We start from the raw sequence: 15,925 nt of genomic DNA, 5'->3' as shown, positions 1-15,925 counted from the left end.
GAAGCTTAACCTGCTGGCCTGAATTGGGGAGGAAAGTAGGGAGAAGGGCTAGAACACCATTGTAGTGATACAGTGGAAAATAAGATGCTGGACTAAGGTGGGGTTTTAAAAAAACCATGGAAGCAAAAACAGCTGTGATGCCACATTTGACAGGCCTGGGCAGGTTATAGGTGCGGTAGAGGGTTAGGAGTCGGCGGAGGTTTCCTCAGCTTGAGCCTGGTGACAGGGAAGAGGGTCCCTCCAGGGGCTCTCACATAACCGGTAGGTCCCACGGATACCAGGTCTTTGTGATAATTTCCAAAACAAATACTTTGTTGTCAAGTGAATTTGGGAACTCTTGGGAGAGTTACAGTTGACACTGACATATTAAAGACTGGGAAATCTTGAGAAATGTTTACTGTTAAAAAAAAATAGGCCTTTCCCAGAAATATTTGACGGTGGAGTCCATGACCTCACAGCTATGAAATCTTATTCAATGCTGAGTAGACTCGATGTGTCACGTACTGAGGTAAGGGAAACAAGGATCCATGTTTTTAAGAAATGATTGTAGTCAGACACTGTAATTGGGCCGTTATAAATCTCTGGGAATTTCTCTTCTCAGAGTAACCGTTCAGCCATCACAGTCCTCAGTGATCTCTTAGACAGAAAATTCAGGCTCTCAGATGGCTCTTTAGGGGACAGGATGAGAAATACGGTAGTGGAGATGTATGTAAAGAAAGCAGTGCTTTTCACATTATGGGTTTTGACCCTTTAGTGGGTTGTAAAATCAGCACTAAAAAAGAAACAGGGCTTCCCTGGGGCGCAGTGGTTGAGAGTCCGCCTGCCAATGCAGGGGACGTGGGTTCATGCCCCGATCCGGGAGGATCCCACGTGCCGCGGAGCAGCTGGGCCCGTGAGCCGTGGCCGCTGAGCCTGCGCGTCTGGAGCCTGTGCTCCACAGCGGAAGAGGCCACAACAGTGAGAGGCCCCCGTACCGCAAACAAACAAACAAACAAACAAAAAAACTGGACAGAATCCTAGTCACATGTAGAAAGAGTAATAGTGTTTCACGAAACTGTCGTTTTAGATATCTATTTGTGTAAAAGATATTTCTTACTGTAAATCATGATAAAATATGTTGGAGAAATAGAGATAGCTTGATGGGAAAATAAGGAATAATAATAACAATAGCTAAAATTTACTAAATATTTTAATATTCCGGGCACTGGGCTAAATGCTTTATGTACGTGATTTCATTAAATTCTCACAGTATCTCTGAATGAGGTATTATTACCTTCATTTCACAGATTAGGAATTTGATGTATAAAGAAGTTAACTAACTTGCTGATTGTCAAACACCTAGAAAATGGTGAAGCCAGGGTTTTATTCCAGGGATTCTGATTCCAGAGCCCTTACTCTAGAGAAAGGAAAACTTAATTTCCTTCCCAACAGAGACGCTTCCTGGAAGAGGTGTAGTACTTCTGCAGAGCTCTGACAGCGAGAAGACAGGAGAGTGTGAGCAAGGGGATGGGGTGAGAAGCGGTTTGGGGTGACCCACAGAGGCTTTTCAGCTGGGCTGGTCCAGAGCCGGTTGTAGGAGAAGGGAACCGGGAAGGGAGCCTGCATGCACAGTGGCCTCGGGCTTCCGGTAAACAGGTCACGATGAACTGTGAAATAAATTATGCGGGAAAAGAACACAACCCGATTTTACGTTTTAGTAAGAGAATTCTGGTCACTGAGAGCGGATTGGAGAGAGGAGACAGGCGGGTGGTTCCTGCAGAGTCTAACCAACACTCTTGCTACAGGAAATCATTGACTGTGTCTGAGTAGCTTCTGTTTTATGTGCATGTTTCTGCAGTGGGTGGTATACTCTGAAGTTGCTAGGTTTTGATGGACTTTAATTCACCTGCTGTGTATCTGAATAGATAATGCTGTGCTGGAGTGCTAATGTCTGTTGCTCTGTTTTTATTATTATTTGCTGGAAATTGACTTGATTACAGTGGTTGGGACGACTGAGTTTGCACTTCTCCCTGCAGATACTGCTTCTAGGCAAGGACCCATAGAAGCTATTCAGAAGTCAGTCCGACTGTTTGAAGAAAAGAGATATCGAGAAATGAGGAGAAAGAATATCATTGGTCAAGTTTGTGATACCCCTAAGTCTTATGACAATGTTATGCACGTTGGCTTGAGGAAGGTGACCTTTAAGTGGCAAAGAGGAAACAAAATTGGTAAGGAAACTAAAGAACATGACACAAAGATTGTCTCTGTTAGAAATAGCAATAGTTACACTTCTTTAGGTTAAATCTTACATGGTTGGTCCTTTTCTCTTAGGGAGGTGGCAAATATACATTGTATCTTTTGCAGAGGGGTTTGGTTTTTGTTTCATTTGTAAAGTGTTTTCTAAGAACAATACAAAAGAGACTTTAGACTAAAGAGAGTTTTCAGTGGTTCATTCAATGGAATGGTTTGGCCTGATAACTCCAGAAGTTGCCAGTGGAGAGCCACGCAACTTTTACCCATTTGTTCTAGTTTGTATTCTTTTTATCTTATTCCCACAAGATCATTATTGAAGCGAGACTGGATACAAATTAAGACAGGACAGTCTTTTCTAAAACATCAATTAATTTCCAAGTGAAACAGTTTCTTGTAAAATAACTAGTGATAAGATTGTGTGAGAGAAGGAGATGATTATGTTTCAGATCTTTCCCCCATTTAAATGCATTTATCTGGACTTCCCTGGTGGCGCAGTGGTTAAGAATCCACCTGCCAATGCAGAGGACACAGGTTTGAGCCCAGGTCTGGGAAGATCCCACATGCCGCAGAGCAAGTAAGCCCATGTGCCACAACTACTGAGCCTGCGTGCCACAACTTCTGAAGCCTGCTTACCTAAGCCCGTGCTCTGCAACAAGAGAAGCCTGCGCAGTGCGATGAAGAGTAGCCCCCGCTCGCCGTAACTAGAGAAAGTCCGCGTGCAGCCATGAAGACCCAACGCAGCCAAAATTAATTTAAAAAAAAACAAAACTCTCATTTAAAAATAAATAAATGCATTTATCTGTTGAGCATTTAGGTCTGAAGAAGCAAACAAAGTTGTAATACAAGACTCTGGGAGCCTCAGGACACTGAAGTTTTCGTGGAGCTGTCAGGGAAGACACAGTGAAAAGAATCAAGTCCTTTATAAATTGTATTAATTCTTGTTTTCGGTCTTATTCAGCCATATATCCCCTTAGTTTAATGTCCCAAAAGGTGTGTTAGTAGAATATCCCACTAATATCCCACACGCCTGGCCATAGAGCAATGAGGTGCATTGAGACGACAGTCAGGCTTACTCCTGGCCACTAGCCTTGCCCGCCCACCTCGCCCAGACCTCCTTGAGGGCCATAGGGGCTCAGAGGTGTGCACTAGGGGGCTTAGTACTCACCTTCATGCCTCTTCTGGGATTTGCCAGTCAGTTCTACTCTATTCACAGGCATTTACAGGTAAGACATAGTGAAAAGATTGCTTAAGACTTCAGCTATTACGGTTATTAGGGAACATTCAGAAACCGTTTAGATCTTGCAGTAGTAGACTGTAGTAAGCATGGTTATAGATGTATGAATACAGATTTGGAATTGGAAGAGATTATTGTACGTTTCACTGAGTTACAGTGGCCTGGCTTTGGTGGCTGAGAGCAGCTCATTTGTTCCTGTTCACAGGGGAAGGGCAGTATGGGAAGGTCTATACCTGTATCAACGTGGACACCGGTGAACTGATGGCCATGAAGGAGGTGGGTGCTCCAGCCCTCTGGGGGCGTTTTTGTCTGAGGCCTCTGTGTGGTAGAGATTTGGAAGCAAAACTTGTTTATGAGGTTAGAGCTAGCCTAAGTGCTTCCATAGTGAGTCGTCTAGGCCTGAGGTCTGCTTCTTAGCATTTACACCATTGGGACCAAGAGGGGACTTGGGCGGGGTTGGGGGTGGGATTTGTGATAAGGTTCAGAAACGAACAGCTTTTTATCTGCTGGAGGTAGAAAGCAGGAGCAGGGAGCGCCTGAAGAAGGCCCCGGCGGGGGGCACCGAGGGCCGTGGAGGGTGAGGCTAGAGCCGCGCGACCGTTGGTCCCCGAGTGGCTGTGAGGGGGCAGCGGGCACATGTGGCCCCCTCCTCAACCCGTGCAGCATCTCCCCATCTTCCCTGTGTGGCACTTACCCGCGCTGCTTTATGGCCTCATTCCCGCGTGGCTGTAAACTTCGTGAGGGCAGAATCTTATCTCGTCTTTTTATCTTGCCCAGAACCTAAACACCTGTGATTGCTTCCTGAATCACAGGAATGTTTCATGTTTTGGTTAATTCAGTCTGTCGTTATGAAAATGATCCCACTAGCTGTTATCTGACCACATATTCTAAAGCAGGCGTGTTTAATTCAACAAGGAGGAGAGAGCCTGGCAGTGAAGTCACAAACACACTGACCATGGTGCCATGGGGCTGGACAGTGGACATGTCAGCATCCCAGCCCTTGCATTCAAAGTCGGCGTCTTTCTAGCTTGTGACATTGCCAACAGTAATCAACAGCTTTCCTTTTCCAGATTCGCTTTCAACCTAATGACCACAAAACTATCAAGGAAACGGCAGACGAACTGAAAATCTTCGAAGGCATCAAGCACCCCAATCTGGTTCGGTATTTTGGTGTGGAGCTGCATAGGGTAAGCCAACTTTGATCACACTGTTTGGTGTGAGCGGTCAGTGAGGGCACAGATGGAGTCCTGTCCTACATCACAGGTCTTCTCATTTCAGAGCACAGTAACTTTGCCTAATTATCAGGAAATCTCCATGAGTTACATCATTTCTGCCTTCTCTCTGAAACTAGAGGAGTTCTTCCTAAAATGTAAGTTGTAGACTGTAGTCATTAACCCGACATTATAAAGCACTGAAACCCATCCTGCCAACCAGAAGATTTCTCTAATGCCCCTTACACAGCTGTGTGTCCCTTTTTTTTTTCTTCCATTTTTTACTGAACCACTTGAGTACATTGTTCGGTAACGTTTTTTCTCTTATATGTATTTAAGGAACCATTGTGAAATGAGAGAAAATTAAGACCTCAGATGATTTTCCCCCTTGTGTTTAGAGATAAACACTTTGAGGGAAAGAGGATAATAACTTGGAGCATCTTGGTGGAATATGAGCTTCTGGGGAATTTGGATGTTGGTGATTTTTTACGTTTTTCACAGATAAATTCATATCTGAAAAGGATGTGTTTCAGTACTTGATAATATATTTATAGGGACGGCCCTGTTGTCCCTGTCTGAGATTATACAGCGGACTGAATTTCAGAGGATTATAGACATTTATCACCTGTGAGTTGGAGATGTTCTTATCCCAACTAGCTGTATAATTCCAGACAGAGGAGGCAGGCAGAGACACGGCTGTAGGGGAGTTAGAAATGACCGTTTTAAGACGAATTCAGTATTCAGGATGGCAAGTGTAGCATACCATTAGAAAGGAGAGTCCTCAGGGGTGTGGCCAGTGAAGCGTTCCAGGTTCTTCACTTAGTGTCCACGTAAACACAAGGCTGCATTTGATTCCTCCCGCAGGAAGAAATGTACATCTTCATGGAGTACTGTGACGAGGGTACCTTAGAGGAGGTGTCGAGGCTGGGACTTCAGGAGCACGTCATCAGGCTGTATTCTAAGCAGATCACCGTTGCAATCAATGTCCTCCACGAGCATGGCATAGTTCACCGTGACGTTAAAGGTAATGCCCACACTCGGCTCCCCGCCAGAGCCAGCTGTGCCCAGCACACAGTGGCTGCCCCCATGTCGCTTCTTCCCACGCCCGCACATCACTTCTCTACAAAGAAATACCTTTACTTAAAGTAGTCTTCTGTAAAGAACCCAGCATTAAGAAACTGTGCAGGACACGTCTCCGTCTAGGAGTGTATAAGTCCGCTGTTCTGTTCAGCACGGCTTTTAGCCAAATCTATTACCCCCAAAATGAAACTTGCTGTTTTGTAGGCTGATTTCGCCTGCCCTGTGTATTTACTAGACATTCGTGCTCAGAGCATCCTTTCTTTTCCTTGTGTCAAGAACCTCGTGTATTTATATATAAACGTCGTGAATATGTAAAGTGACGGTGAATCAGGAATGCCGGTGTAAGTTATGATGTGCAGCTGAGCTTGGGGAGACGTGGACAGGGTTTATTTACACCACCCTCCTCCAGTGTAGAGTTCGGCTAAAGATCGATTTGGTCACGCTGACTGACTAAAAGTGCTGTTCCCTTCTCACGTGTGGTGAGTAGCCATGCTTCTGTCCCAGAACTGTCCCTCTAGCGTTTACCTTAACCACACCGTGCCCCTGACCTCTGTATTTGGGAGTCTTGTGGATAATTAAAGCGACAAATTAGCTTTGTCTCTAATGGCCCTAGACTGAAGGATTCCACTCTGTCCCATAATCTGAGGCCTAAACAGGTTGACTCTAGAATGGCCGGATTTCAGACCAGGCATTCGCCTCAGAGGGGGCTGGGTTACCCATCACCTGCTTTGCTGGGTGGAAGAATTGTCCGCACTCTCTGAAGTGGCTCCTCTTGAATCCCCAGCATACCCCAGTCTTGCTGCCTGCCCGCCCGTCCACCGCGTTACTTTGCTGTCTGGGATCATTCTGGGCATTTGCTTAAATGGCTCTGGGTCAGGCCATGGCATTGCCTGTTTCCAGTTGTTCTGACACAAATTCCACACTCATGGAATGGTACCTTCATGTCGTTGGCCACGGCCGTAAAGAGAATCCCTCAGAGTCCCTGAGTGAAGTCCGTCCGTGTGCATCCTTGGGATATTCTTTATAGCTCATTGTGTCTGAGAGTGTGGGCCTGGGAGCTAGCTCCGGAATCACGCAGTGAGCGCCGTGTGCTTCTCAGGCTGTGAGGACCAGCAGATCGCAGCTCTTCGTGTGGCTTGTTGTCTAAAGTGAGGGGCTCTGTGTCACTTTTGGAAGGAGGTGCCGTCGACACGTAGCGCTGAGCCGTGCGGCTCGGTTGGAGTGGCCGCGGCCGGTAGCCTCTGGAGGAGGCAGAGCCGCCCTGGGAGATGAGCGGTAACCCCGGGTTCCAACTGGAGTACGGGCCGGGCCTGTGTACTGCTTGCGGAGATGTGAGACAGTCACGGAACGTGCTTTTCAGGCAGTCTGAAATCAGTCCAGTGGTGGCCTCGGATACAGCTCTGCAGACCAGCAGCATGTGTGCCAGGTCTTGTCTACACGTTGCTTTCTGTTGCAGGCACTGCTGATCGTATATAAACTTAATTTTCAGGGACTGTGGCCACAAGCATTTGTATTTTATGTGTACTTTCTCTTTAAGTATCTCCCTGGGTTTTTAATGTTAGAATTTATGCATGTATTTCAGTTCAGAATTTATTGGTCAGAGCTATCTGCACTGATACTAAAATGTCTTCGCTGTGTTTTAACATTTGTGAATAAGGCTTAAAATATTTCTATGATTACACTTTGCAAGTGAAGTTTCATAAGTCTTTATAACTTTTGTAAATCAAGTTCCTGATAGTTTAGGTTACCATGTAAACTTTAAAATGCCTGTGTTGTGTTTTAGAGGCTCACAACTCCTTATTTCTTGTTAGGTGCCAACATCTTCCTTACCTCATCTGGACTAATCAAGCTGGGAGATTTTGGATGTTCAGTAAAGCTTAAAAACAATGCTCAGACCATGCCTGGTGAGGTGAATAGCACGCTGGGGACAGCAGGTGGGTCCAGCTAGATTTGTCTTTGCATCGGGGCTCACTCCAGTGTGCTGGGACCCCGGCTTTCCCTTTTCCTCCTGGTCAGCAGACGTGGAGAGCAGGTGAGGGCATCCAACCAGACGGGGGAGGAGCCCCCCCCTGAAAGCGCTTGTCAGATTGGGAAATCACTTTTCTCCCTTAGACTTAAAGGAGGGAAGAAAGGCCTCTTTTCTTCCCAGAAAAACCTTGTCATTCACGTTGGGTTTATTAAAACTATTCTAGTCAAAACAACATGTTTAAATGGTGATTATTTGATTGTTTAGAAACACGTCATAAAATTTTACATCCTCCTTTGCAGGTTAAATTTCATATTCTCATTGCAATACAATTTATCTGAATATTTGCATGTTCAGAATTGTCTTTTAGAAGATATTTTGGCTCCTAAAATGTCCATCTGAGAAATTGATTTGAAATATTTATTTTCAAGTTTTGATGTTTCTTAGTATATAATTCAGAGAAAGTTCCTCCCCCCCCCACCCCCGAACAAATTAGTTGTTTCTTCTATGTGGAATATTAGGCGATATTAGTGTATTGCTTGGCTCTAGTACTACATGGTGCTATATTTATAACCCGTTCTTATCACCATATCTGTGACTTTTAAAGCATACATGGCCCCAGAAGTCATCACTCGCGCCAAAGGAGAAGGCCACGGGCGTGCGGCCGACATCTGGAGTCTAGGGTGTGTCGTCATAGAGATGGTGACTGGCAAGGTGAGCAGAGCCTGCACCGGGGGCAGGGGGACTTGAGGAGGGCACTTTACGTTAACAGAGCAGTAATTGTGGTCTTACTATCATTATGAATACTGTGGACACATTTCCTGCAAAATAGAGAACATGACCTGTCAAAAGATAAGTAAGTTAAGACAAGTGACAAACTAGGAACCAAATATTTATAAGATACATGACTTAGAGAATTCCTCAGAGGAACAAAAAAAAGCATAATTCTCAAAACACAGAATTAAGCAGCTGTGAAAAGAAACAGGAAGTTGAAAACTTACATCTCTACAAAGACTGGCACAAGAATGCCCATATCACCTTTATTCATAATTGCCAAAACTTGGAAGCAACCAAGATATCTTTCAAATGGATAAACTGTGGTAATCTACATGAAGGAATATTGTACAGCAACCAAAAGAAATTGGGCCATGAAATGACATGGAGAAACCTTAAAAGCACATTGCTGGGCTTCCCTGGTGGTGCAGTGGTTGAGAGCCCGCCTGCAGATGCAGGGGACACGGGTTCGTGCCCCGGTCCGGGAAGATCCCACATGCCGCGGAGCGGCTGGGCCCGTGAGCCATGGCCGCTGAGCCTGCGCGTCCGGAGCCTGTGCTCCGCAACGGGAGAGGCCGCAACAGTGAGAGGCCCGCGTACCGCAAAAAAAAAAAAAAAAAGCATATTGCTAAGTGAAAGAAACTAATCTGGGGAATTCCCTGCTGGTGCAGTGGTTAGGACTCGGCACTTTCACTGCTGAGGGTGCGGGTTCGATACTTGGTCGGGGAACTAAGATCCTGCAAGACTCGAGGCATGGCCAAAAAAAGAAACAAGCCAATCTGAAAACACCATGTACTGTATGATTCCAACTATATGACATTCCAGAAGAGGCAAAACAATAAAGGCAGTAAAAGATCAATGGTTGACAGGGCCTCTGGGAGAGGGAGGGAAGGACAAATAGGTAGAGCACAAGCGTTTGCAGGGCAGTGAAACTGTTTTGTATGATGACATAGTATCTGAAAGTTGATCTTCTGATGAAGATCCCACTAATGAAAAATTATACAAATATACAGAGGCACAGTGTGTGGGGGGGTGTAGCCATTACTTATAAAGCAAAAAAGTTAGAAACCTCTTAAGTGTTACTAGTAGGAAATTATTATACAGCTATACCTCACAGCTGCTGAAAATAAGTGCTTAGTAACTATTAGCTAATATTATTTCTATTAGCATTAACATAGAAAGATGCCCATGGTATCTGTTATTTCAGTCAAGCCATGCATTAGAAAAAGAACAAGTTCTCAAATTGAAGAACATATATCTCAATAACTAAACGATGGTCCACAAATTAGAATGCCATACAAACTCAGTCCTTTCCCCCATGAATCTAATTTCCCTGTAATCATAATAAAATAATCTAAGCTTTGCAAATTATCAATAATTTGATGCCGATTATTCAACAAGGTAGCATATTAAACATCCCTGTATGATAGCTGTTGAATTTTGTTTGATTGACATTTTTATATTATTTTATATGTTACATTTTTTTATTTACATGATGATGGCATCTAGATAATACTGGACTAATTGGACACCTAAATGGGGTAGGCAGACTATGCTCACCACCTGGTTTTGTAAATAAAGTTTTATTGGCACATGGTCATACCCATTCCTTTATCATATTATAGCCTAAGGCTGCTTTCATGCTACAGTGGGAGAATTGAATAGGTGTGACAGAGACCATATGGCCTGCAAGCCTAAAATAGTTACTGTTTGGCCCTTTAAGTAAAAGTTTGCCGGCCTCAATATGTGTCAACACTGAGATGCCTAAAAAGAGATTGGGCAGTTGCATTTCTGTATGGCCATGTAGTATTGAAACCTGATTTTTTTTTTCTGTTTTTAGAGACCTTGGCATGAATATGAGCACAACTTTCAGATTATGTACAAAGTGGGAATGGGGCATAAGCCACCAATCCCTGAAAGATTAAGCCCAGAAGGAAAGGACTTCCTTTCTCACTGCCTAGAAAGTGAGCCCAGGATGAGGTGGACGGCCAGCCAGCTCCTCGACCATTCCTTCGTCAAGGTTTGGCAGATTGCTGTGTAGCCCTCTCCTTGTTTAAGTATTTGAGTTTTGATCGCATCTGGCACTTAAGGAAATTTGGAAACTTAAATATAAAATATCTATATCTGAAATGGGAAGAAACTAAATGTATTATGCTGGGGAATTTTGTATGCTTTTTCTTTTGGAAAATGTTCGTCGAGGTCCTCCTCCTTGATCCATTTGGATGGTTTGAGGTGCACTTGGGACTATTAAATGGAATTTTAAATGGGACTGGATGAAAGGCACAATTTTCCCTCTTTTAGAATACACAGGTTAGTAACAACAAATCTCTACTGGGAGAGTAGAGACAGGGGAGTAATGACTAAGCATTATGGTAAGAGCTGTGATAATGGTATATATGCCATGTTGTAGGGTCACTGAAAAGAGGAATTTAATCCAGTCGGGTAATCCCAGCTATTACTCTTTTTTTTTTTTTTTTCACTCTTTTTATTTGTTTTTGGCTGTGTTGGGTCTTCCTTGTGGTGAGCGGGGGCTACTCTTCGTTGAGGTGCGCGGGCTTCTCATTGCGGTGGCTTCTCTCGTTGCGGAGCCTGGGCTCTAGGCACGTGGGCTTCAGTAGTTGTGGCGCACAGGCTTAGTTGCTCCTCGATATGTGGGATCTTCTCGGACCAGGGCTCGATCCCGGGTCCCCTGCATTGGCAGGTGGATTCTTCCCTGGTGGCGCAGTGGTTAAGAAAGTCCCTGTTAACTTTCTTTAGAGTGAGATGCCTGAGCTGTTTGAGAGGGTTTAGCCAGGTCAGGAAACGCAGGGAGGAGTATGGCGGACAGAATGGAAGAGACATGGAAAGGCTCACTGCTAAGAGGGTAAAGCACCCAAAGAACTGTGTATCGGTACATACTGATGGAGTACAGGATGTGGAAAGTGGCAAAACATAAGGCTGGGAAAGTAAGCAGGGACCACATGAAGGGATTTCAGTTTTATTGTAAGCATGACATGATTAAGTTGTGTTTTAGAACAGTCACTCTGGAGGTGAGAGACTAGCTGGGAAGCTGCTGGGTTGGGAGTGGGAGGTCAGGGGTGAGTCACCAGCCGTATATAGGAGTGAGAATGGCCATGAGTGAGTAACTGATGGGATGTGAAAGGTGCGTGACGGGGAGGAGTCCAGGACGGCTCCCGGGCTCTGGCTTGTGTCACCAGGTTATCAAGATTCCATTTGCCAAGATAGGTAAAGAGGGCATCTGGTTGAGGCTTGCGTCGGGAGATGATGGTCTCCTCTTTGGTAGATTGAGTTCGAGGCGTATTTGGAATATCCGTTGGGGGATTTTAGACAGGCATTTGGATATTTTGGACTGGCACTCGAGAGAACTGGGATAGGATATGGATTTGAGAGAGAGAAATATTGCTGGGAGAGCATTTAGGGGAGACATGGAATGAGAGTGGAAACCTGGAGAAAACATTTACAGGGTCCTGCAGAGGAGCTCCTGATACAGGAAAGGAAGATTCAAGAGAGGGGTCACAGTATTTCTGGGTGAGTGAAATTAAGTAATCAATAGCTGGATATGCTGCATAGATATTAGGGATTTGTAATTAAATAAAAATGTATTTATTCTTTATAAAGTATATAAGCAATTTTTATTGACTTGATATTGTACAAATATGTTCTTTTTTTAATGTATTAAGCCCTTTTTAAAAAAAATTTATTTATTTATTTATTTATTTATTTTTGGCTGTGTTGGGTCTTCGTTTCTGTGTGAGGGCTTTCTCTAGTTGCGGCGAGCGGGGGCCACTCTTCATCGCGGTGCGCGGGCCTCTCACTATCGCGGCCTCTCTTGTTAAGGATCACAGGCTCAGTAGTTGTGGCTCACGGGCCTAGTTGCTCCGCGGCATGTGGGATCTTCCCAGACCGGGGCACGAACCCGTGTCCCCTGCATCGGCAGGTGGACTCTCAACCACTGCGCCACCAGGGAAGCCCCACAAATACATTCTTAAAAATGCTTTCAATAGTCAATTCATAGAGCAGTAACTTAGCACTGACATTTCGTTGCATTGATTACGCCTTTGCTCTGTGCCAGGCACAGTGCTGGGAGCACCAAGATGCACTGATTATGACTTACCTCTGAATCTCACATGTGGCACGAATAGGGTTCAGCTCTCTCCTGCCTTCCTCACAGGTTTGCACAGATGAAGAATGAAGCTAATCGCTCTGTGGCCTAGTAGTGTGTGTACTCGGAAAATTCTCTTAATCACTACTGTATGTAATATTTACATAAGGACTGTGCTGAGAAGCAGTATAAGCCTTTTTAACCTTCCAAGACTGAAGACTGCACAGGTGACAAGCGTCACTTCTCCTGCTGCTCCTGTTTGTTCGACGTGGCACGGGGCCCTCCCGCGTGATGGTGTCCACGAGGTAAAGAAGCTGCATGTTAAGTGCCATTACTACTGTACACGGACCACCGCCTCCGTCGCCTCTGTTTCTCGGGTGACTGAGAACCGTGACATCAGTGTAGTATTTTTGACCTTCCTAGGTTCAAAAGCAGTCGTAGTGTTATCAGGCGTCCTGGGCCTTGTTGATCTCGTTTGTCGAGTGCACTGACTGTGAAACCTCACCTGTTGTTGTTGGCAAGCCACGGGTTTGTTATGCAAAAGGCTGATTCATGAAATTTAAGAAAAAGGTTCTTTTTTCAATAAATGGTTTATTTTAGGAAAGCTCAGTTATATTGTCTTTAATGGTTATCAGCTTCAGAGCCAACACATTATCTGATACAGAGGTCTGTCCTTGTCACTCATGTGTTCCTCAACAGAAGGGGTACAGTCAAGTGTGCGGAAGGTGGGCGCTGGGTTAGGAGTTCCTTTAGGGTCTAGAATCTCCTTGCTGCAAAGGGAAAGAGAGAAATGAAACAACACTAAGGATGGAAGAGGCCCTTTTAAATCTTTGTATATTAACTGCACGTTTATAACAGATAAAAGTTTAAGCCTTGTTATCACGTGTTGGCGGCTCGGTTTATTTTCATATCAAGATGTATAGGTGCTGGGTCAGTGTAAATACCGCTGAATAATCTCTTGACAAGAAAGCATCTTTTTCAGAATGTAAATATTTCAGCAGTTAGTTTTCTAAAATAGCCCAAATTATATGTCACTGATGGTGTTCTTTTCTTTCTTTCTGCTATTAAATTTTTTTAAAGATTGACCGTAAAGCTTCCTGAAATCTTTTTAGAAGATATCTGACTCATTCCTTATACATAGCAGCTGACTCTGGACAAGTAATTTCTCAAGCAGGTTCTGTATTCACCTTCCCTCCAGAGTAGTAGATCCCCTCACATAGAAATTAATGTCCTTGAGAAAGCTGGCATCACGGAAGGATTTGTACAGACACTTAGATTTTTTTTTTTCAGTAGAATTTTTTTTCAGTGTTTTTAAATGGCTTTTTGAGGTGTAATTTACCAATATGTAATATTTAAAGTATACAGTTCAGTGATTTTTAGGATAGTTACATAGTGTACAGCCATCATCATAATCCACCTTGGAACAGTTCCATTACCCCAGCAAGAAAGCTGTTGTCCATTTGCAGTCACTCGTCACTCCTACCCCCAGCCTTAGGCAGCCACTGAGCCACTTACTGTCTCTATAGATTTGCCTGTTCTGGACATTTAATATAATGGTCTTTTGTGTCTGGCTTCTTTCACTTAGTATGGTAATTCGGAGGTTTATGCATGTTACAGCATTGTGTTAATACTTCATTCCTTTTTATTGCTGAACATCATTCCGCTGTATGGATACGCCACGTGATTTATTTCTTCAGTTATTATGAATGATGCTGCTCTGAACACTTGCATACAGGTCTTTGTGTGCACCTATATTTTCCTTTCTCTTGAGAGTGGAACTGCTAGCTCATATGGTAAATCCATGTTCAATCTTTTAACAAACTGTCAAACTGCTTCCAAAGTGGCTGCATTTTCTTAATTCCCAACCAGCAACACAAGAGAGTTCTAGCTTCTCCATACCTTTGTCAACACTTAATATTGTCTTTCTTTCTGTAATAGCCATTCTAGTAGATGTCAAGTGTTATCTCATTGTACTTTTGATCTGCATTTCTCTGACCATGGTGAGCATTTCTTGTGCTTGTTGGCACAAGAAATTCATGTATCATTCATATATCTTTTTTGGTGAAGTGTCTGTGTGAATCTTTTGCCCATTTTTATATTGGGTTATTTGTCTTCTTATTGAGTTGTGAGAGATTTTTATATATTCTGGATACAAGTCTTTACTAGACATTTGATTTGCAAATGTTTGTTTTTTCCCCCAGTCTGTGGCTTTTCACATTTTTAATGGTTTCTTCTGAAGTACAGAAGTTTAAAATTCTGAAGTCTGGTTTATCAACTTGTTCTTTATTGCATGTGCTCTTGATATCCTATCTAAGAAATCATGACTTGACTCAAGATCATGAAGATTTACACCTATAGTTTCTTCTAAGAGTCTTATAGTTTTAGCTCTTATATTTAGGTCTATCATCTATTTTTAGTTAGTGTTTGTGTATCACATCAGATAAGGGTCCAGGTTCATACTTTTGCATGTCGATATTTATTAGACCCAGCATTCATTTGTGGAAAAGACTGTTCTTTCTCCATTGAATTGTTTTGGCATCCTTGTTGAAATCAGTTGACTATAAATCTAGGGGTTTATTTCTGGACTCTCAATTCTGTTCCATTGATCTATATAGCTGTCTTATGTAGAACCACACTGCCTTGACTAACATAGCTTTATAGTAAATCTTGAAGTTGGGAAGTGTGAGTTCTTCAATTTGGTTCTGCTTTTTCAAGATTGTTTTGGCTATTCTGGGTCATTTGTATTTCCCTATTAACTTTAGGATCAGCTTGTCAATTTCTGTTCTCCCCCCAACCCCCATCAAAAAAAAATCAGCTGGGAATTTGATAGATTGCATTGAAAATATAGAACAATGTGGAGAGTATTGTTATCTTAACAATATTACGTTTCCCAATTCATGAACAGGACAGCTCTCCATTTATTTGGATCTTTAATTTCTCTCAGCAGTGCTTTGTAGTTCAGTGTACAATTCTTGAACTTTTTAAGTCTGTTTCTAAGTATTTTATTCTTTTCATGCTATTGTGAACGAAAGTATTTTCTGAATTTCTTTTCAGACTGTTCATTGCTAGTATATCAGTACAGTTGATTTTTGTATACTGGTCTTTTATCCCATGGCCTTGCTGAACTTGCTTAATAGCTCTAGTAGTTGTTTTGTAGACTCCATAGAATTCTCTACATATAAGATCATGTCATCCAAGTATAAAGACAGTGTTTCTTCTTCCTTTACAACCTGGATGCCTTATATATTTTTTCTTGACTAATTGCACTGGCTAGATCCTCCGTCCAGTACAATGTTGAACAGCACTGGTGAGAATAACATTCTTGT

General features: G+C 43.3%; 2 protein-coding genes across 8 annotated transcripts in view; one reads left to right on the top strand and one right to left on the bottom strand.

Annotated features, from left to right (window-relative positions):
* The window catches only part of MAP3K4 (mitogen-activated protein kinase kinase kinase 4), a 108,750-nt gene extending 95,542 nt beyond the window's left edge, over nucleotides 1-13,208 (top strand). For 4 of the 7 annotated variants that reach the window (XM_032651826.1, XM_032651824.1, XM_032651823.1 and 1 more), the window contains 8 exons: nucleotides 2,016-2,207; nucleotides 3,672-3,742; nucleotides 4,537-4,653; nucleotides 5,542-5,701; nucleotides 7,569-7,691; nucleotides 8,331-8,437; nucleotides 10,338-10,517; nucleotides 12,669-13,203. In XM_032651826.1, the coding sequence (XP_032507717.1) occupies nucleotides 2,016-2,207; nucleotides 3,672-3,742; nucleotides 4,537-4,653; nucleotides 5,542-5,701; nucleotides 7,569-7,691; nucleotides 8,331-8,437; nucleotides 10,338-10,517; nucleotides 12,669-12,689 (971 nt within the window). In that variant the 3' untranslated portion in view covers nucleotides 12,690-13,203. Of the gene's footprint in view, nucleotides 1-2,015; nucleotides 2,208-3,671; nucleotides 3,743-4,536; nucleotides 4,654-4,744; nucleotides 4,836-5,541; nucleotides 5,702-7,568; nucleotides 7,692-8,330; nucleotides 8,438-10,337; nucleotides 10,518-12,668 lie in introns of those variants that run through there. The other 3 variants (XM_032651825.1, XM_032651827.1, XM_032651829.1) reach the window with 3 other exon arrangements.
* AGPAT4 (1-acylglycerol-3-phosphate O-acyltransferase 4) overlaps nucleotides 13,171-15,925 on the bottom strand; it is a 117,918-nt gene continuing 115,163 nt past the window's right edge. The window contains exon 11 of the transcript XR_004352609.1: nucleotides 13,171-13,369. The gene's annotated coding sequence lies outside the window, so the exon portion shown is untranslated. The remainder of the gene's footprint in view (nucleotides 13,370-15,925) is intronic.

This window comes from Phocoena sinus, chromosome 12, assembly GCF_008692025.1.
Source record: "Phocoena sinus isolate mPhoSin1 chromosome 12, mPhoSin1.pri, whole genome shotgun sequence".
In the NCBI taxonomy this organism is placed as follows: Eukaryota; Metazoa; Chordata; class Mammalia; order Artiodactyla; family Phocoenidae; genus Phocoena; species Phocoena sinus.
This window is presented reverse-complemented; position numbering and strand designations above follow the sequence as displayed.